The 23,151-nt window shown below is 39.2% G+C and overlaps 1 protein-coding gene across 1 annotated transcript in view; it reads left to right on the top strand.

The window, feature by feature from the left end:
• Positions 1-23,151, top strand: part of mcf2l2 (MCF.2 cell line derived transforming sequence-like 2) — a 123,907-nt gene that overhangs the window by 18,158 nt on the left and 82,598 nt on the right. Inside the window, exons 2-5 of the mRNA XM_069679499.1 lie at positions 16,523-16,606; positions 19,679-19,793; positions 21,202-21,292; positions 22,209-22,322. Coding sequence (XP_069535600.1) covers positions 16,523-16,606; positions 19,679-19,793; positions 21,202-21,292; positions 22,209-22,322 — 404 coding nt within the window. The remainder of the gene's footprint in view (positions 1-16,522; positions 16,607-19,678; positions 19,794-21,201; positions 21,293-22,208; positions 22,323-23,151) is intronic.

Genomic DNA, 23,151 nt, shown 5'->3' with positions numbered 1-23,151 from the left:
TGCATCAGCAATATTTTCTGTATAATTTAATTCCATTTGCACAACAGTGAATGTTCTACGATTCCTTTGTGTGCCTAGAGGTGTAGTAAACACACATAAATAATGTATGATTGTCTTTTAAAAATGGTAAAATGTTGGCCCATTTTTTACCAGGGCACACAAGGGACCCACATCAGAACAGAATAGAAGTGCAGAGTACAAGAACTGCAGGAGATAGAGAACAACAAACAACACAACCTTCACGATTCGACAAAAATAATCATAATTCAAGGCCCACTTTTTATTGGAACCTTTAAACCACATTTCATACTTTATTCAGCAGATGGATTTGCTCAATTGCTGTGAGCAACTTCCTCTTTGTGTTCAGAGATGGTTCAGTCCAGTTTGGAATTTAGCTTTTTTGATTATTTCTCACTGGTAGCATTAATTTTCGTCTTTAGCAGGGAGTTGTTTTCAGTGAACCTCTCTACCAACCTCCCTTAGTAGTTGGTAGTGACCAACAATAGAGCTTAACAAGAATGAATGTTGGACTCATTGCTGCCGGGTAGCCAGAAATACAACTTCAAATGAACGATAATGTTGTTCCAGAACAGTTGTATGTGTAAGTTAGCAACTTTTGCTGACAAGTTTGCAACATTGATTTATAATTGAAATATCAACTCTGTAGATATACTGTATGTCAGTGTTGTGTTTACAACTTGTTTCTGCTGGCCCCGGGTTCAAGTTCTCAGGGTGGCCCTTAACACCAGTTGGATGATCTGATCTAGCTATGCCCAGTTTGTTTCTAAATTGCCACGCGAGGTACTGTGTTGCTGAAGTCATGGATTTGTATTTGTTTTTTGTTTTTTTGCTTTTGTTTTGTTTTTGTTCAGTTCATGCCAGGGTATTGTGCCTGATATTATAATGTCCCAGTGTTTCCAGACTGTGATCTAGTTCTTGACCCGCAGGTCACAGAATCAGCCAAAGAAGAAAGATCCAGTCTGCCAGCATGGATAAAAGGTCCAAGCCTCAAAGGATTACAGGAGGTTTTTCTTTTTTTAACTCCCTGTTGATTTTATTAAGGTGAAGCTGAGTTTATTAAGGTGAAGCTGACACCTCAGTTGCAAGCAGTACTTGAAGAATATTGACTCACAATAGTGTCAGTGGGCAGAGAGAGGACATCAAGAGAAACATCAAGATAACCCTGATCTACATGGAACAAAAGTCTTTCATGTCAGACAGAATGGGGAACACCTCCCAGGTCTCCTGTTAACAATCAAAACTTTCCGCTCAGGAAAGGCTGGACATCAGGTCTGTTTCTAATCATTTTCCAGCTGGTTATTCAATATTCTGTCTAACAATCAGATCAAAGCCAAAGTCATTTTTCTAACAAGATAATGAGCAGATATGACACATGGTCTTAGAAAAACAGTAACATAAGCAATAATCATCACAATCTGATGATATTTAGTAAGTCAGGCCTAATCAGTACTCGTCAGTGAAATATCTTTTTGCAAGATAGATCAGAAAAAAGTTCATTCTGATTATGTTCAACGTTTTTTAATTGTCAAGACATTTTGCAAAAACACATACAAACAAGTGTTGTCTGTCTGTACAAAGCCTGATTAATCTCATTCAGCTGCGTCTTAGAGATTCACTCATGTCCAAAAACAAATAAAAACACATCATTTAACTACAGTGTTGCACTGGATGACTTTCCTGAAGGTGATAAGCTCAAAGATTTTTAGTGTTGAAGATGTTACTTAATTCACATCTCCAAGTGACTTAACACAGCAGTGATTTAGCCTGCGGCCCAATGATGAATGTCTTTGCTGTAAGACCATGTAAATGACTCTGGCTGTCAAGTCAACTCTCCCATGCAAAATCTCAAGCAGTGCACAGTTTGTGATGTTTTAGTGTATACTGATAGAGATAGTTTAAAGGTTTTATCTCCTGTCTGAATGTTTTTGGTTATAAAACAACTCATGATAGTTGGGAAAGTTAAAATTAAAACTAAAAGTCACTTATTTCCCGTTCATACAAGAATCAATAGGCTAATACTTGGGTCTGCTGAATGCATATTCATGTCCAGAGACTTCTGAGATGCAGTTTCATGTTTCACTGTATTGCTCTGAGTGGAGTACAGTAAACTGCTTTGATATCTTACCTTACGTATCTTGGTAGTTTGTCTGGTCTACTGCATTCTGTTTCATCCAAAAATCGGAGGTGAAGAAGATTCCTGTGGCCTATGTATCAGACATCTCAAATGGATAATTTAGAGTGATACTAATATAAAAAAAAATAGCTAGCTGTGAAAAGCGGCATTAATGAAGAGTCAGTGGTTGTAGAATACCAGCATGACAACAAGGTTAACTTTTGTAACATGATGTTTTTTTGGCTGATCTGAGACGCTGAGATGTTTTGTCGCTCTGTGTCCTTGAAGTATGTAATGCGACAGTGACATACATAGAACAATTCCAGACATCTGTTTTAGGTGCTAAAGCTTCAGCCCAGGTTGCTGGGCCCAGTGATTTACAGGTATGTTTTAGGTGTCTGTGTTCTCATCACTCAACATGTGTACTGACAAACAGGAAAATCCCCCGACACCCTGCTGTGTGTTTTTCTGTCAGCTCCTGTGACCATCCACGTCAAGACCAAGCATGCTCAGATTTATGTTGACAGCAACAAAGACAGCTACATGCATATTACCACACAAAAGTGCACTCATTCTTACAACACGCAAGTATAACGACGAGTATAGTGTGTATTATATGTGCGTGTGCATTGAGTCAACCCTTGTGTTTGGCGGTAAGACATCGTCAGTGTATGTTTCATCAGTTGATAATGATATTCATCGGAATAGTGTGCATGTGTGTGTGTGTGTTTGTGTGTGTGTGTGTGTGTGTGTGTGCGCACGCATGTGTGTGTGAAAGAGGCCTGTTATCAGCAGATCCTGTCATTAGACATCCTCTGATTGTCTTCTTGCGCTGACGCCTTCTTCCTGAGAACCAATAGGAAACCCCCTTCCTCTGAACCTTGAGGAGCAACAACCTGAAAACAATACAAGCTCCACACAATGTATGTGCCTGTGCGTGTGTGTGTGTGTGTGTGGGTTTGTGAGTGAAGGGCATTTACTTTTTATTTACATATTTAAAACTCTGACATTCAGGTCAAAAAGGACAGTAAGAAATAAGTTACATTTTCCTTAATCGTGTCTTATAAAAGTCCCAAAAAGCTTCTGTTTGGTCACTTTGACTTACCCAGAGCACAATTCAATCACACGGACATAAAGACTTTATAAATATCAGCCTCAAACCTCAGTCAGACACAGAGTATTTGAAATGTACTGCCACTGGACAAAGGCTGCGGCTCAGCTAGAGAGAGGGATGAGAAATAAAGAGGAAGAGAGATAGAGAGAGAAAGCTCTATGGTGATTCCTGGCCTGAGTCCATCAAAGAGAGCAGCACAGGTTCATACTTTAATGTAAAGTAGGTCACGCATTTGTCCTCCTTTGGACAGCAGTGCAAAAAAGGTTTGTTTGAGGATTTGACGCAACAGTGGCACATTTATGTAAGACGAATGGGTTCATATATTTTATATTTCAACATATTTTAACTTGTATTAATTTCTCGTTTTACAAAGAGGACCAAATAAACAAATCCTTGGGAATCATCAAATCCCATCTGTGAGAAAGAGTTTCAAAACGGTTTTAGTAGTTGAAGAAAGCTCTGGCATGCTTTTGTCTTTGGCATCTTGAGCGTGTGCAGTCACTGCGGCCTGGTTCCCGTTGTTCCCTGCTGTGGCCGGTCATGAGATGTTCAGGTTCTGCAAGCTCAGGTTGCACTGGTCACATGTGAACAGCAGACAGAGGGCTGCTTCAGGGATACAATGTGGACAATGAGGGTTACTGAAAATCAAGGTTTCCTATTGTATCTTATGATAAACACAATGAAGAATACAAGCTATACAAGCATTTAACCAATCAACACTAATTACACCTCATGTATAAAAGTTTCTCACATTTCATAAACTAACATCCAACTGAATGTATGTGTGTGTGCGCTCATGTGTTTGGTTGTGTTTGTGTGTGTGTGGCGGGTACATTCTGTATATATGCAAATGCGTGTTACAATGTCTCTAATTGTTTGTTGTGTGGGCTGTTGAGTGAACAAGTTTTTTTTTCCATTTTTCACAAAGCACTCTCTCATTTCCTATTCTGTTTGAAATCTCAGAATTGTGTCATGTACCCTTCTTCATCCACCAACACACATGCAAAAAAACAAACACGCACACGCATTACTCTGCTGACCCACCCATGAACTCTCAAATGTCTCTAACCTAATTCGGGGATCCATGCTTCCCGAGTCATCTCACTGTCCTTGCTGTCAGAGGGAATGACCCTTACTGCTCAATCATATTCCTTCTGCCCATGAAATTTTCTTGTGTTCATTTCCTGTAAATATCTTTATATAGTAAGTTTATGTTTTTGTATACATCCAAGAGGCACATCTCAATCCGTTAACAGGATATTGCCTGACCAGAAGTGGTCAATAATGTCCTGAGGCAACAAACAAAAAGACAGTTCCACAGTATATATGGGCACAGGTAAGTCTCAAAACAACCAACCATACATATTCTCTTCATAAATGTATCTATATATATCTTACTGATTGGTCACACCGTGTCCAATACAGAAGTGCTCCAGCCCTAAACAGAAGCCCGGACCTACTTCAGCCCCTCATTTTATTGAACTCAGACAAGTCTGATGATATAATATACGTGTCTCTAGAGGGGCAGTTTGAGGTCAGAGAAGATAGTTTGTCTATCTGTTGCCTGGAGGCAAATCCATGCAGTTTATTGTGATGGAATAAAACACTGCTGCTTACATTAAGGTAGTCTATTTAAAGTGTAGATATAACCACAGTTGTAGCAGCACAGATGTCTACTTGGTTCACAATGCCAATGTTACATATACCCCAGACTGATGATCAGCCTGGTGGTTTACTACTGGTTCATTTATCAGATAGAGACTCAGTGTCTCAGTGCCCGGTGTAATCTCCTCTGTTATGTAAGCTCTTTAACACAGACTCTATTGTCAGTGTGTGGGAGGTCTACTGCTAGAACCAGCAAGGTAGACAGACACCACAGTCTGTAGCCAACTGACACAGTGATATCCTTTAAAACACTTTAAAAACTTTAAAAACTGGACCCACCTTCGAGGCATATCTACACCCTTTCCTACCTGCCCAATACTCTGATGTGTCATGCACATGTTTTAGAGGGGACTGTTCTCTGAAACACTGTACATCTCAAATATATGTTTTAACAAGTGACAATGTTTGGGTTAAGGTTGGTTATGGTATGGTATGTTACATTGTTACATTGACATTTATGATAATTACTGTATGGTTAAGGGAATGATCGTGGTCATTGGTTATGGTTGTTTTCCTATTACTAAAACAACACTGACTCAGTTGGTAAGGGGGAACAGTGGTCTCTGATGCTGATGTCTTATTGACCCATCCCTCCAACCTGACCTCCTCTATATGTAGACCTTGCCCAGACTATAACAATGTCACATGATCTCCTCTTCTGCTCCCTTTATGATTATGTCAGCCACTACAGGGCTTTGTCACATGAACGTAAAGATACATGTGTAATTTTAAGGGCCCTTTCTGAAACTACTGATTCTGTCGTGACCAAAAATATACTTAATCACATTTGTTTTTGCTTCGATTATTCACTAGTTGAAATAAAAAATAAGACGTTTTCTATCAAATATTTGAAGGTTCATCACACAATACAGTTTATCCACATCCTGTTTGTTGTCTAGCTTGAAAGATCATCTTAGACCAGCAACTGGAACGGCAAGAATGTTATCTGACTTTGTGACCATAAGTCATGCTTTTTACTCTCTTTGTCACATTTCTTGTTTTTGAAAACTTGCATATAGCAGAAAGAAAAAATGAACATGTACATATTTACCTCCCTGGGAATACAGTATTGTTTATGCTCTTATGGGAAGTCATTCCAAAAACAAATCTGACAGCTTGATAGCCATTGTACAGAAAACAATATGTCTGTGCCTGTATGTGTGTCAATATCTACAGTCCATGTATTTCCATGTTATGGTTTGTGTCCCGCAGCTCTTTATGTTTGTGTTCGTGGGTGTGTGCACGTGTCCATTTGTGTTTACATATAATTCCATCAATGTGAACTGTTCATTCAATTGCTATAAGAACAGTGGAACGTTGGAAGGAACAGAGCAGGGAGTCGGAAGTCACATGTGTTTCCTTCATCATTTTTGGGAACAATAAGCTTATGTACACTCACACACATACCCACACATGATGGATATTGGGATTATAGTTTAACAGGGAACCAACCCCAACTGGGAATTGTATTGGTTATAGATGTTTTGCATGAGAGTAGATGCATACAAATGTTGCGTTTCCGCGATAATCTAAGTTAAAAGTGATCACTTGGGGTGGAATATGATGTTCCTCCACCCTAGGATGACGATACTCCACTCCCAGTCCTGTTTCTGGGTCTTGGCATGGTTGAGGAGGTCAATCCTAAAATTGTAAACTTTATTGAAGTGTGGGCATGGATGCAGGGTGCTGCTGGCTGTTGACTTGGACTGGCCTTCTTGCTGCACAATCTCTTCTTTCTTTTCCATTCCACCAGTCTTTTCCATTACAGAGAGCTGGTTAGGTGATTTAGTTCGCAAAGTATTTCCTTTTACTTTTAAGTGGCAGCTGATGGAAAAAAGTCTTGACACTATAACTTGGAATCTATGCTCAAGTTTGCTAGTACAACTAGTGCATTTAAATGGATCTTTCTGTGATGGTTTCCTTTCATTTCAGAGAATCTCTTTTTTTTTAAGCCAGTCAGAAATGCTCCTCTTGATGTGAAGCTCCTGCAAAGACCTCTTGGTGCTCATTGGTATGCCTGTAATTGTAGGTCTGTTTGTGAAGGCGTGGGTCTGGCACTCTTACAACATGGCCTTTCCTAATGAGCTGGTATTTTATGCTTGTGGGGACAAGGCAGTTGATGTATGTCCTTATGCACACTGATGTTTGTGCATTAAGTTTTTTTCAACAAATACTGTTTTATGGGGATATATCTGCTGGTAGAACCCCAGAGCTCAGATGTGTTGAGTGTTTGTGATCCAAGTCTGTACTCCATAAAGGAGAGTGAGAAGAACAGCTGCTTTGTCAATCAGCAGTTTGTTTCTCACTTGTATGACCTGGTTCTGAAACACTCTTTACTTCAATCAATGTCAGATCTGAAGGGAGGAACCTGCAAGGCAGTGATCCACATTTTAAAGACTAATGTTGTAGATGTGTAGCAACAGAGGGGGCAGTGCTGTCCAATATTTGAAAAAAATTAAGACAAGAGGGCGCACTTCTTATGCTCTTAACCAACATAGACAGTATTATCATCTCAGTCTGAAGCACTGAGACCTACCCCAAGTGTTCCTCTGTCTCTGTCTTGAAATATATTGATCAGCAATTTTCAGACATTTAAATCCAGAAGCTTGACATTGACCTCTTTCTGGAAGTCATAGTGACAGAATTTCTTGTTCTGTCTCATCTATACTATCGAGGAATGGCCCATGATCACTAGCACAACGTGAAGCATCTTCCTTATTGGGGAAAATTGAAAGCAGTGACAGTAGTTGCAGTTAAATACAAATTAAGATTTGTTTCTTTTTCTATGGTTTGATGACTAGGTTTAAAGTATTATATCCTCTGCAACTGATTAAAGTTTCAGTTGTTTTGGCCTGTTAATTTGGTGTTTGCATGGAGCATTTGTATTGTATTGGGCTTTTTAAACAGACTCTCCGCCCACACTGGCACACAATGGGTGGTTCAGAACTATTCAAACTGCAATTTTAAAGTAAAAATCTTAAAGATTTTCATGAAAATAAATGTCTGCTAAGTCACTCAAATGAGGTAACACAATGGTGATTGAGCTCATGGCTCAATGATGAAAGCCTTTGCATTTTCAGTACATAGTATTATTATGGACTGGGTGTCTGCGGCGAAATTTGCGGAAAAAATCACAAGCGGCCCCCAGTTAGTGATGCGTTTGCCATCACCCAGCAGTGGTTTATCTGCCAGAGAGGGTAGGCGGAGCTAAGCGGCTGCTTTTCCAGTTTTTGCAAGTGTTGTGACTAAAAAGCAATCTTCTATGGTTGAACAAACAAAGAAAAGATCGATGACTACAGATACAACTTCAAAAATAAGTGAAAATCCAAAGAAAAAGAAACAAATTCGATGCTCAGATGAAGCCAACAGTCAGTGAGGAGTTACAACCATTACGAAGGAAGCCAACCGTGGATGTCTGGTTATGTAGGAAGTGTACTCCTACAATTACTGTTTATCACCATTAGGTAGTGTCAAAGAGAACTGCAATATGTGAGATTGTTACTTTAATGTTATCTTACAGAAGTAGATATAGTCTATATTCTAAGTTACTCTTAAAGAAAACCTGATGGAGATGTTCTTCAGTCCATCATCTGGCCTATAAAGGCTTCTTCCACAGGCTGTTCACATTTAGCAGTCTGACATGGACTTCATAAAAACACTTCAGACCCATAGAAACAACAGCAAACAGAGCATAACATCGTGGACTGGATCCATGGATATGCAATAACACTTACTCACTCACTCACTCACACATACACACACTGCAACCCAGCCCCATCCTGTATATTTATCTCTCTCTCCTCCCTTTTTCCTTATAGTCTTTCTTTCATGCGTCTGTCTGCCCTCCCTCTCTGACTCCTGATTGGCTGTTTTCTCCTGAGAGCAGGGCTGTTTCACTACAGCTGGAGCTGGAAAAACTGACCACAGACGCATTCACACGGTTCAGGCCTCTGCTCATGCTGCGTGGGTGCTTGGTTGTGAGTGTGAAACAGGAGAAAAGAGAGCGAAAGCTTTGGGACGTGTTGGTCTAGACGGCTGAAACAGCCTGAGTTGATGATGAGGATTATGATGGTGATAAAGAAGCAGCTGTTGTTGACAGAGCGGGGTTGCTGCGTTGCTGAGTTGGGTTGTCTTCACTGCTTTTGGATATCATGAGATTACTGACATTTACTGGGATTACTGTTTCTGCTGGAGGGATTCATATTTACGCCTGTGAATAGGTTCGAGCCAGGAAGGTATTAAGATGAAGAGTGTCAGACATGTTATAGGTAATGTTTACACACACAAACATGCACACACACACACACACACACACTGGAAAACTTGCATTGACACACATCAATCTCCATGAAACCAGTTACAAAGTTGTGTTTAGCTGGTTGTCAAGTGGCCATGTGCAGTATTTTATATAAACACACACTCTTGCCCTGTGTTTGTAAACCACAACAGACTGTTGGGTAGGAACACACACACACACACACATCTGTTGCTTTTCTGTCTGCCTGGTGTCATCTTTTTTTTTCCATTTCACCAGTCTTTTCCACTGCTGTCTCACGGTGAGATGATTTAGTTAGAAAGTATTTCCGTTGACTTTGAAATGGTTGGTGAGTCTTCCCATTATGTTGAGGCTATGTCCAAGGTAACTACTGGACACTTAACTGTATGTGTTCCTTCCAATTTAAAGCATGTTTTAAAGGTCTTTGTCCAGCACAAAAAGGGTTAAAAGTGATGGAGCTGGAACTTGGAGTTCTTTTTTTTTTATTTATTGTTTTTTTGTTATATAAACTAAAGTAGCATTTCTGGTGGTCAGCCTCCGGGATCTGTGTCTGGAATGTGTGTGTTTGGGGGAGTATAAGTACGTAGTGAAAGGGTTGTTCACTACTTTTGTGCTCTTCACTGCTTTTCATTAAACATGGTTAGTTCTGCAATTCTGGTAATAAACTCGCTGTGCAGTCGCCAAGACAACAGTGTAGAAGCCGAGGCCCCATGCTAGCGTTACAGCAAACACAGCGGTACTGCAAATGACAGGCTCCAGGGCTCATTTTCTCTATGCTTTATGTCTCTGTGCACATAAAAGTCAAGAGTCAAAAGCAGAGAGACTAGAGGGAAGAGAAAGAAAGAAATGGAGTTCCCCGTGAGTGAAGGCACAAACATTCACGAATAAAGGGAGAATAATTTCTCATTTCTGTTTTCTGAAAGTCAAAACATGAAGACTTCCATTGTTGACTGTGTTGAAATAGCATAAGTAAGTTACACTTGTAACTTTTAATAAATCAGTGTTGAATTTTGGTTCCGACTTCCATACAGCACTACCTCCTCCATATAAGGCCATATAAAACGGTCCTGTCATAATTACTACAGACATAAGAGTTGAACACCTTAAAATAAATGTAAATATTGGCATTATAAGCTGCTTGCCCAAACAAACTATACAGATGACATTCTCCTGAAAACACATGGATGTGTTATTATCTTACAAATTTGGAATAGTGTTTCTTGTCCCCCAATGAATGTAACAGTCACTCCTCTTTTTTGCTCTATTTTGGTCTCAACCAACTACATTAAAGAGTGGTTGAAAATAGTTGCCAACTGAAATATTAAGTCTAGCTGAAAATAAGTTCAAACCTATAAACACTATGCCTCTGGGATAGTTAAAGCAGTCATTGGCATGTATAAGATGAAGCCAGAATGAAAATGCAGCTATAGTGTTAAATTAGTATGCATTGGTTGGCTGTGATTCTGCCCATTAGAGAACACGAGAATATAAAATAGACAATATTTTTGGGATTAATTATAAAACATATAGCTTCATTTGAAGTGATACTGAAATGCTATAAAAGTAAAAGCTTATACATGTGCTTTTATTGATGCGTTATGTAAATAATATAATAACCACACTTTATTATAAGGCTAAATTACTATAATAAAATATTTTCATAATAAATGATATCATATCTATTCCGAGGATCATTTTAGTCTTCACCATAAATCACGCTGCGTTTCTGATTAGGTTTATTCTTGAATATTGAGCTCAGTCTGTTGGTGAACACCAGCAGCAGTGACAGCGTGTGAGAGCATGCTGTTAAATCCTTTTATATTTAGAGCAGATGGGTGAAGGTGACGACTTAGGTGTGTATGCTGTATGTGTGTGTGTGCAGACTGGGGAGGAGGTACTGCTGGCACCATCTGTGTGCTGCCATAGGAACATTGAGTTTAGACGCCTGACAACATGGCAAAGTATAAGCTGCGTCTGTTGCAGCTCATTCGGTTGTCACCAGATTCTTTGAGCTGCTTTCCAAGATCCACCTGCTGGGTAACTGGTGTTTCAGTGGGTCAGCTGCTTATTCATTTAGGCCTCAGAATCAAAGCTAGGATGATGGGGAGGAATGCTTGAGCCAACGGTTGCCAAACTTTTTATGCAACGCGCCCCTTCTACATCCCGACCAGGTTGATGAACCCTCAACCCCCAACACTTAAAAAAAAAAAATGCAACATAGCCTATTTATAGGTGCATTAAAGGGTTGAAGTTTAATTCTGCACAAATGATCAAGATATTCAAAATATTCAACAGATCACACATTGTGCTTTTACATTAGAAACTGAAACTACACTGTAAAAAACGTACGCACAAGTCCTTACTTTTAAAGAGTGAAGATGAGTGAGGGCGAGGAGAAACACACAGGAAGATCTGGGCCTATCATGAGAGAAGAGGGGAAAATGCTGTCATATTTTCAGCTGCATTAAGGAAAAATTGAATCAAGTTTAAATTACAATTACCAAACATAACATAGCGGTTACGGAAATTAGAACATCAGTAGCCTCATTTGAATCAAACTGCAATAAAGTTACACACGATCCACCAAGTAAAGATCGACACATGCATCGGCTCAGAATCAGATCACATGGACAAAAAGTGGATCCATCTGAGGATTTTCAAGTGAGAAATCCCACTTGGTGAAATAAATACACCATTACACCACCATTACATTTTTCCTCACGTGCACCCCACCCCCTACGTAAGGTAGCTTGGGCACGCACCCCACTTTGGGAATCCCTGAGCTACACCATATAAATAAGTCTTAAAAAAACTGTGTATTAGATTGGATGATGTTGTAGCCTGTTTTGCATGGAATCTCATTGACAGGCTGTGCATTTAAACTAGTAATGTCAGTAACAAACCAATAACATGAGACCTGATTCCCTTGGCAGGACTTGTTGGGACTTAATGTTGAAATGTTGACATCATGTTTGTTTTGTCTTTTGCGATGCGTTTATGGCTGCATTCATACTGCATCTAGAAGTGAAGGCCCGACCAAAATGTGCTCTTATCCATTTTGCCCGTCTCTGATGGAGATGTCGCTTACTTGCGCATGCGTGTCTTTTCAAAATCTTTTTCTGTTCACATTGATATCTTACCTGGGTCACATTCTAAAATAGATCTGAATAGTGACCCCAAAAAAATTGAATATGAGCCCCAAATCGGAATCGAGTATGACAGCCTGTGGTATGATTGCAGCCTATGTTACTTTGTACAGTTAGCAGGCGCAATTCAAACTGTCAATTATCAAAACTGCTTCCCCTCAGAGTAGTAGAGAGAGTGTTGCTGGTCTATGCGTGATTATCCTTCATAATTAAACCATTAGGGATCATAATTGTAAAGGGTATAACCTGGTTATACAGGCACATATGGAAATGGAGACGTTTTTCTGGTGTATGCCATCAATATATTTAGCAGTCATTAATCTTTGAGCGTTCTCATACTGTCAGCTAGGTGGGAACTCCCTTTGTCAGACTGAGGAATGTCCCGGCCTTTAAGAGGCCAGGATATTCAGTGTCTGCAGCTTTACCCTGGGGACCATGACAATGGTTAGAGTGAATGTGGGTAGCTGCCCAACAAATGACAGCTAATTAGCATGTAGCTAATTGTAGTTGTCAAAAACATCTACCGAAACCATGACTTATTACTTCCCTATTTATGGACTCTAAAATAAATATCCCGCTGGTTCCACATTTTGTTTATGTAACACAACCTGACATCTGCTTATATGAGTGCTTCCCGTTCTGACCCTCTGTCTCTGCAATCCTCCCTCAGTTTCTAAAAACAGATTATTTCTGGTAGGCATTGAAGTGGTCGAACATCACGTCTGTCTGCACCACACCTTTTTCTTTGATGTTCCAACAATACAGAACATCCTCTCTGCTTAAGTGCCGGGCTTCTGTTGCATAATGCTGCTGTCTCTTGGACAGCTACATAACATTAAACAGATCCTCAGCTCCATTCCTATTTTGTACATATTGTGTGTTTTCCTTCAGTTTGCTTCAACTAATATGAATTTGTAGTCTACCGCTGGTTTATTATATTCTGCAGTTTTAGTCTTGCTTTCATTATTGGAGCCATATCATGAATGGCCCAATATTGGAAAAAGGAATATTGAGGCTAAGCATGTAAACAATGTGTACATTATGAATATAATATTTGGGTAGTAACAGAAAATGCACCTTTAAGAGATATTAACAAAATCAGACCAGATTTTTGGGATAAATATTTCTTTGTGTCTTTTTTAAAACCCCTCTGAACCCATTTACACATTTGCCACAAGGCCTCTTCCTCTGACAGATGACTAAGTCAAAAAGAAGCAGTCAGATATCCAACACCTTACTGCAATCTGCAAAAACAACTATTTACACTGGCAGATGGATCTGATAATATAATTAATAATTGTATGTACACTCTGTATGGGAAATGCATAATTTTTATCTTGGTGTACTCAATAACCTTTCACTAGTCTTCACCATATAGAGTGTCAGTTCAAATGAAAAACATGCTGTATTATAATGTATTTTGCTGTAAAGCTTAAAGGTCTAATCTCGAAGATTTCTATTGCGTTCTCTTTGGTGGCTCCTTTGGAGTTAAACGATAATTACAGAAGGACACTTCCCAATTTAACTGTCTACAGCTGGATCCCTTTGCTCCGGTTGTAACTCTTGATTTTCCTCGCTGATGGTCGCTTTCCTTTTTAGACTGTTTGCCTTCATCTGAGCATCGAATTTGTTTCTTTTTCTTTGGATTTTACTTGTATCTGTAGTCGTCTATCTTTTCTTTGTTTGTTCAGCCACAGTAGATTACTGTTTACTCCCAACACTTGCAGAGACTGGAAAAGCAGTCGCTTAGCTCGGCCTACCCTCTCTGGCAGACCAACCACTGCTGGGTGATGGAAAATGCGTCACTAACTGGGCCCTGCTTGTGATTTTTTCCGCGAATGTCGCCACAGACAGCCAGTCCATAATAATACTACATACTGCAGATGCAAAGGCTTTCATCAGTGGGCCATACGCTCAATCACCATTGTGTTACCTCATCTGACGACAGACATTTATTTACATGAAAATCTTCGAGATTATACCTTTAACCAAGGCTTTACATATATGCCAAATAAAAGAAGAAAAAACAGGTAACACAGAATGAAGTATGCTTTTTTACAAAAACAGATATGTCTTGGGAGATGATTAACATAACACTTATTGGCCCCCCTGGCTGCTACAGTAAAAAAGACACTTAAATCGCTAAATCCAGGATATTTTTGAGCTGTGTTCCCCTGCTTTCCTGGTCGTCATTGATTTTATTAAGTTTGTTCCAGAAAAAATAAAAAAGTGAAGGTCCTTTTGTCCCGTTCAAATTAAATCCTTCGACTGAGGAATCAAACAGTTTCATAAGGTTAACCATGAGCAGTCAGGCTCAAGTTTCAAGTTTTGGGTGGATTACGTATTAGTGTGTGTGATATGCAGTAAAAGAATCAGCAAAGTTACGTACTGTAATAAAGCTGTATTTTTAACATCCCTGGTATGTCAGCAGACTCAGATACCAAGAACAGAGATACATTGATATTTCCTTCATTAAAGGCCAGACTCACTACCAGCCATTGTGCTCTCCTTCTCCTCCTGTCTGTCCCCTCCCCCCACCAGCACACAACCCAGCCAAGCATGTTCTAGATTCATAAAGTACAGTCAGTGTTAATGCATGTCTTTATTCTCAGGCACAGAGAGAGGTTTGTTCACTGTGCAGTGTGTTTAAAGCTTCAGGCTGCAGGAGAACTTAATCCATAGCACTACATGTGATGAGAAAATATGACCAAAGCATATTCTTTTAATAGGGAAGGAAACAGCTGTGAAATCATGTGACTCTAAAGCTCATACATTTCCAAATGTACAAGAATAAATTGTTTACTTGGGAGTTACCCACGGTTACCCGTCATAAATAGAGCTCAAATTTAGACCATCACCTCGGCTGTTAGGAGACTGAATTAAAAAATTTTGTTTTATTTTGCTTATACAAATAAGCTCCGAAAGTGAAGTGTCAAAATTCAAAGAAGCGTATCCCAGCTGTCATTGGGCAAGAGGCGGGGTACACCATGGACAGGTCACCAGTCAATCACAGGGCTGACGCACAGAGACAGACAACCGTTCACGCTCACACTCACACTCACACCTACAGGCAATTAAAGAGTTACCAATTAACATGTCTTTGGAAACGCCGGAGCACCCAGACAGAACCCACACAGACACGGGGAGAACATGCTAGCTCGACACAGAAAGGCCCCCTATGTCTAAAACAGGATTCAAGCCAGGAATGTTCTTGCTGTGAGCTAACCACTGTTATCACATAATGATTTGAAAGCTTTTAAAGCCCATATAAACCCAAATAACTGAAAGGAAAATGACTCATCAAGGTCAAAGTTCATGTGCTAAAGACATTTTAATAACACCTATTTCAATAAAATGTGAATTTTGCACACAGGGGTGAAATCAACTAATACAAAACACTGTGTACAGAAGGGTGGGGTAAATGACCGGCATATATTTTTGCTTCACATGGAAGGTGAAGTAGCATTTTTCTGCACGACAGTCGTCTCTGTTTTGAGACGACTTACATCAATATGTTTTGCGTTTGTGAGCATTTTTGTTGGTGTTTTTCTGGCTTGAACACAGGCCGATGACGTCATTTTATTCCCTATAAAAACTCTGATTGCATCAGTCATTGTCATGAAGAATCATTCAATGATTAATGACAAATCTGAGATGCTGACAGTGTTTAGGAGGTCTGGAATCAGAGTAAAATTAATTCACACCTACCTCCCTTCGTGACCCTCTGACCCTTTCACGCAGTCAACAGGACGAATATAAACTATTTAGGGCCACTTCCTGGAGGCTCTAAGAGTGGCTATTTCACAGTACAGACGTTTTAGTTTTAAAGGATCTGAAATAATGAGATGTAATGAACAAGAGCTGGATCTGGTGGTGTAGAGTTTTTGAGAGATGAAGTAAGACAGATTTTTGTTCCCATGTGTATTTCTTGCATAATTTTGTCTCTGACTTATCAGAAGGGTTAAATAACTAATCTTATGATTTCAGTTGTTTGTTTGATGTTTGAGTTAAAAGTATGTGTTCAACATACAGGCTATCCAATCCTATTGTTTTATTTTAGATCTGAAGTTTCAGCAGGGGAAGAGTAACTCTCACTCTGTGACTGTGCCTTTATTGACTGTCCTGATTTCATGAATGTTACACAGTGTATCTGTCTTTATCTGATCAGTGTGTGTCTCTCCTTACAGATGAGATAATGCAGCAGGAGATCAGGCCCCTGCTGGCTGTGGACATCATCGAGCAGCTTCATCGCCAGTTTGCCTTGCTCTCAGGTATGTAACAACACCCCTGTCCTACCTTTCACATCAGGGTTTTCAGCCGATTTTCAATAATTCAAACCTTACTACAACCAGCAAAAACCAGGTTGTTTGTACAGTGTGTGTGGGAAATGGTAGCAGCCATGGCACCATGATTTTTGTCCCAATGCAGATTTGCAGAAAAGGTTAAAAAATTGTATATTCAATAACCTTTCACAGTCTTCACCATTTCGAGTGTCCAGGTTCAAATGAAAATCAAGCTTTATTAAAGCATATTTTAAATTATGGCTATACATATATCCTAAAAAAAAGTTAATACAGAATAAAACAACCTATTTTACAATAAAAGATCTATCTTTGAGGATCATTAAAAATCCTCTAATTGGTTCAGATAGCGTAAAATGACTAAATCCTGGACATCTGTGATGTTTCTGTTCCCATTCTTTCCTACTGTACATCGACTGTGTTCAAATGGGCCTAAAACAGATGTGGTTTGTTCGTCCAAAAAAGAATTTAAATTAAAGGCTCTTGTAATAGTTTTCCAGGAGCTTTTAAATTAACTCCAACTTTTGAGCATAAAAGGAATGGAAATAGCTACAAAGTTGACCTTCAGTTAACAATTGTGTTGCTGCTGCAGATTCACAAGGTTAACAGTGAGCAGTCAGGCTCAGATTTCACATAACCCTTTGATTATTTATGAATATTCACACTTTTATTTTTGTATTTTATTGAGAAACATCCAAATTGGCTAAATTAAGTCATGTCAACCTCCACAATTTCAAGTGTAACATTTTGGAGCTTGCTGTAGCATGTAAAACCTCATGGGATTTGTTAATTAGTTGTTTTTTTATTTTATAACATGATTTTCACAGAACATGGTATCATATCAAATAGTATTTATAGATGTAATGTCTTTTTTTTAAGTAGTGATGCTTCCACTTTCATTTCAACTTCCATTTCAACTTCTCCCTTACTGCTTCATGGAAGTGAAAGTTGCACATTGAATCCCCCTGATACAGTCTATACAGCAGTGACTAAGCCAGTGGTTTGTTTCAGTTGTGCTGTATCATCAACACAATTCTACATTTCACCAATCATTTTTGAATGTCCTATTCTATCTCCCTTGCATTTATAGTTTAAGTTGAAAGAATGAAAGGATAAAACCCTAAAACTGTTGGAATTGCATTGAAAGCACATAAATGGATAATTTATGTCAGCATGACTGGGCTATGGAGTACTTTGTAAAGTATCTGTCCACCACAAGGACCACAGCTGCTCTCACTGCCATGTTTTTTTGATCTGATGTTAAGCCCCAATGTAAAGTTTTTGATAAGTTCAACTCCTATTTGATCATTGATGTATTTTGTGCTTTGGGAACTTTTGCTATTTGCTGCAATCCTGCTGAAAAGTCACATCATTTTATTCTAAAATGATCAGACACGTTCTACCAACCCAGCAGTCAAACTTCGTGCCCTTTAGACTTTCCAGATGTGTTAGCGGTGGCACAGCAGCCTGTGTGGGTCTCCAGGGATACTTCTTATTCCTCCTCTCAGCACTCTCACAACAGCCAAAATAACAACTGTTTCCAAAAACCCCTCTGTCAGCATTACTGGCCTCCAGAGTTACATAAGTTTAACACTGGCTGGGTGATGGCTTTAACACACGTGTGTGTCTTTTGTGAGTAAGGAATAGTTTGGTGTTTTTCTTAACAACTTAGCCACATGTGAACTGAAACCATTTTTCAATTACAGGGGTAAAGTGAATTTTCCTTCTGAGTGCTGAGTAATGTCATGTCTCTGTTCTTAGACTTTTTGTTGTTTTTGAACTTTAAACATCTGCAGACGGCTTAAGCTCCTGAAAAACCTCTCGAGCTTCACATCCAATGATACAAGATTTTATATTGGTTTTTATCACCTTCATAAGTGCAGGCTGCCCAAAAAAAATGGACAGTCAGTTTAATGTCACTACTGATAGTACTTTAAGCATATTAAAAATATTTATGAAACACAGTTAGAGGAATAGGGGATGCCTTCGTCAGAAATTAGACACAAGTCTGAAGTGGCAGATATTTCTTAAACCTACGTAAATGGATTTTGGCCACATGGGGGCAGTGCAATAAAGTGAAAGCACAAGATTTGCATGTGTTTGCTCATCCCTGCAATTTGATAAGGTTTCTGTGTTGGCAAACAAATGGATATTGACAGATACAGACAACATTGGCTTTAATTTAGAGGTGTGTGACTTGGCCACCTCATGAATATTTGAATATTACCCCTTCTTTGGCTTGACTCGTTTCTCCCTACACACAGTCTGTTCATGCAATATTCTAATAAAAGGATTGATTGTTGCAGCTGTAGGTACTCTGATGTCTGTTTGTATACTCATTTTGTTGGGTATTTTGTTGTATGGGTTTTTTTCTGCAAAATTATGAATCAGAATACAAGACTCTTCATATTAACCTGATCAAAATAAAAGTATGTTCTCATATACTACGTGGTGGTACATGGTGTCATAGATTCTGTGATATATTTTAGTCACCTTGCCCAGAATAGGTCAAAAGGACAGACAACAAATATGCAACTAATAACAGTCCTACCAAGCCTTTCCAACTCATGACATGTATGTAAGACCAACTGACACACACTCATGTTCCATTCCTTCTGCAGCGCACCACATATATACTCTCCATCTTCAGCAAGTTAATTAGATGAGTGTAAAAGGAAGATGGCTGTTGAGACTGTAGGTGGCAGAGGAGAGAATTAAACGCGTGAAACGTTTGTGTTTGAATCAGAGGAAAAAAGGATAAGTTCTCGACACTTCTGCACTTCACATCAGTTGATAATTTCTAGAATTACACATTATGTCATAATGTTTTGGCTGAGGTGCCAGAGGAATTTTCAGCTCAAGGTCGCCATCTTGTGACCTTTTTTAGTAGTAGCAGAAGTGTGTAATGGGAAAGAATTCTCCAAGATTTGTATGGACTACGTGTCTGTGTGATTCAACCAGACAGTAAATGTTAGACTTGAGGGCGGGTTTATGCTATGAGGATATATTTTAATGGTGAATGTGTTGTGCTCTGTGTTGCAGGAGGGCGAGGCAAAGATGGCGCCCCCATCATCACCTTCCCAGAGTATTCAGGCTTCAGCGAAGTGCCAGAGGAAGACTTCCTCAATGTTGTTACCTACCTGACCAGCATCCCCAGGTACCCCCCCCACACACACACACATTGGCCAACAGAAGGCCTCACTCTGCTCGCGGTTCAGAATTTGTGCATGAGCTCAATTTAACCCCTCAGACATGCTAACATAACAGAAACACATTAAACAGGTTTTCATGTGATTTGCTCAGACTGATGAACATGGCATTTCTCATGCTGATGGGGCCAGATTAACCTGCTAAATTGCCCTGGGCAAAAAAGAATAACTGAAACCCTAAGAAGGGCCTATTTTTTTACTCTCTGTGAAAAGTGAGTTTTTCTATATTAAAATATTTCAAAACGCCAGTGGTTAGCACTGTTGCCCCACAGCTAGAAGATTCCTAGTTTGAATCACGGTTTGGATGAAGTGGGCCTTTATGTGCGGAGTTTGTATGTTCTCCCTGTGCATTCGTGGCTACTATGGCTTCCTCCCACAGTCCAAAGACATGCTTGTTAGGTTCATTGGTGACTCTAATCAAATTGCCCATAGTTGAAAAGTTGTCTATGTGTCAGCCTTTCACCTAATGACTGCTGGAATTGGCTTCAACCCCCACGTGACCCTAAACAGGATAAGCGGTTTAGATAACGGATGGATGGATGACCCCAGGAATTCTAGGAAGGAATTCTCTGAAAGGATTTTGTGTTTCAGTTTCACTTATTCCCAGACAAATTGTTCATTTAATACAAACCGGTTGCCTCACTGTTAGCCTTGAGCAGATCGGCTAACCTAAAGTGATGAGAATAAAGACACAATTAATTATGTATCCTCTTATATGGTAAATTGTACCCGTAGCAACTTTATATATTAGCAATTTGTTTTTAAGTATATGATCTTGCTCTCCAAAAGATGAAAAGATTCAATACTAAAAATGATGAAATGCATTATTATACCTACTGTTAGCAAAGATAAATCCCTAACCTCCCTTTATTTTCAGATACGTTGCTTTATAAAGCATATAGTTTACTATCAGTCAAATAATGCAAGCAACATGGAGTCAGCATATTTTACATTGCAGCATACATTTAACTTTATGCATCAATTTTCATGTGGCTCTGTTACAGTGTCATTTTTAACATTTAGCAAACAGGACAATAAAACATGCAGTTCTCTTCTATAAGTAAGTCTGTGTTTTAGGTGTAGGGCTCAACTTATCTAATGCATCACTGCTTCAGTGTCACCAGATACACAGTAGGCCTTATGGTTTGGTGTTTCTGGAATTTACCAACCAGTAGTGGTTTATACCTATCGCTGTTTTCTTTAAAATGTAAAAAAAAATTGTTATGCTCTTCAGCTGTCTTCGTGTTGAGGAGCAGTAAATCTCCAGTTTAAGGAATTAGGATTGGCTCGGCTACACAGACTCAAACAGATGTTCAAAGCAGCAGTTTACATGTGTTCTCTTCCTCCTGTCTCCAGCCTGGATGCTGCCAGTATCGGCTTCATCATCATCATCGACAGGCGGAAGGACAAATGGAGCTCAGTGAAGGCCTCTCTGTCCAGGATCGCTGTGAGTTCTCACTGACACCAAATATTCCCATCACATACAAATACTGATACAAACATATGTACTGTACATATGTTAATTTAAAGTAAAGGCATTATTTTCTTCTCAGGACAGTAGTGCCATGTTCCTGTATTATTTTTGTTCTTTGTTCTTTGTGACTGAAAAGCGATTATTCTGTCTTTACTGCAACCACAGTAATCCTGCCTTTGCACCATAAATGTTGAGTATTGTGCAAGTGGGTAACATTTGTACAGTATTTGAACATCACACATACTGCTACACAATGGATCCTATCTGGCTTATGAATGAAGATTTGCAGTATTAAGACAACCTGCAGCATAATAATGTAATGTTTTGAAATGTACTTTTCTATGAGCTTAAATCAAAAGCCTATTTAAAACTAATGCTAGGAGCTAAAAATGCTAACAAGGCTTTACCCTTTGAAGAACTCTGTTCCAAAGCTCAGAGTTGTAACATGCAACTTTGTCCCCTAGAGGGCAGTCTATGAAAAAAGAATGCTCTAAATCAGTGTTATCCAAACATTTTGGTCACTTAGCTTTACTACAAAACTACTTATGACCACTTATAACAGGTTTACATTATCTGTTAGTTGTGAAGGATTCAGTTGAAGTTTCAGATAATCAAATGTAAGTAACTCTGTGAGATCTGAAGAGGATTAACTTGATGTTATTTCAGTAGCAACAAGAAAACATTCGAAGGGAACAAAAACAGCAACCAATAAAAGGAAATAAACTAGCAACCAGAGAGTACATACTTAGTGTATTTACATATACAATCAATATGTCACATTGCCACTTGTCTGGTGTAGCCTAGTTAAATGCATTAAATGAAAGAATGGGTGAATGAATGGGGTGGCTTTGAGATGTATTGATAGTTCACACGTTGTTGTGTTATCTAGGGGGCGTTTCCAGGAAACCTGCAGCTGGTGTTGGTGCTGAGGCCGTCCAGGTTCTTTCAGAGGGCCATCGCAGACATTGGGATCAAACTGCACAAGGATGACTTTAAAATGAAGGTACCGGTAAGCATGCTTCAATACAAACCATAGAGCAAACAGTGCTGAAGTAGATACAAAGTGGGAATATTAACTGAATGCATGATAAATAAATGATGCATGAAAAATACATCGACTAATCAAAGTGGTGACCCTCCCCATGAAGCATTGAGATAATAACACACAACCGTCACATGGCTGAAAACTTATGTTCAGTACAGTAAAGATGCAAATTAATGTTTTGATGTCATTAATAAATGTGGCTGCTGCAGGTCTTTTTTTGTTTGTTTTCTATGACTAACTTAGCACAATTTACTCAGCATATGACCTTAATGGTCAACCTGTTCGCACGGGCGATTCTCTGTACCATCAGTTATACCAGCACGTACATATCAGATTATTTACAATGTTTACAACTCCAAACTCTACTGTATCAGTTACGTTTCAATCAATACAATGAAAAGCAATACTTCAGTACCTGGAAGCTTAATCCTCAGTATGCAGAAGCAAATCCGTCTGACATGACACATTATGCAATCTTGGCTAAAATGTTCCCACAAAGTTTCAAAAACTTTGTTATTCAAGCAACCTAGTGATAATAATGATTTTTATGATGAATTAAAAAAATGTTAAAATTGGATGAATTCCAGCTTCGTAAGTTAAGAAAACACGTAAGTTAAGAACACCCTCAAGACAGTCCGTCTCTGCCAGTCCTGCACCAACATAAGACAGGAGGCAACTGCTGGTGACTTATGTTCTCATCAACAAGCCTGTTCCAAGCATCACCAGGAGCTCTTCATCTTTACTTTACAGTTAGACATGTCATTAGCAACATAATTTGGTATCCCAG

Source organism: Semicossyphus pulcher, unplaced genomic scaffold, assembly GCF_022749685.1.
Source record: "Semicossyphus pulcher isolate SPU_LCO1_2020_fin unplaced genomic scaffold, fSemPul1.0.p SCAF_4, whole genome shotgun sequence".
NCBI classification, from domain to species: domain Eukaryota; kingdom Metazoa; phylum Chordata; class Actinopteri; order Labriformes; family Labridae; genus Semicossyphus; species Semicossyphus pulcher.
The sequence above is the reverse complement of the archived record's forward strand: the minus strand, read 5'-3'. Positions and strand labels throughout refer to the sequence as shown.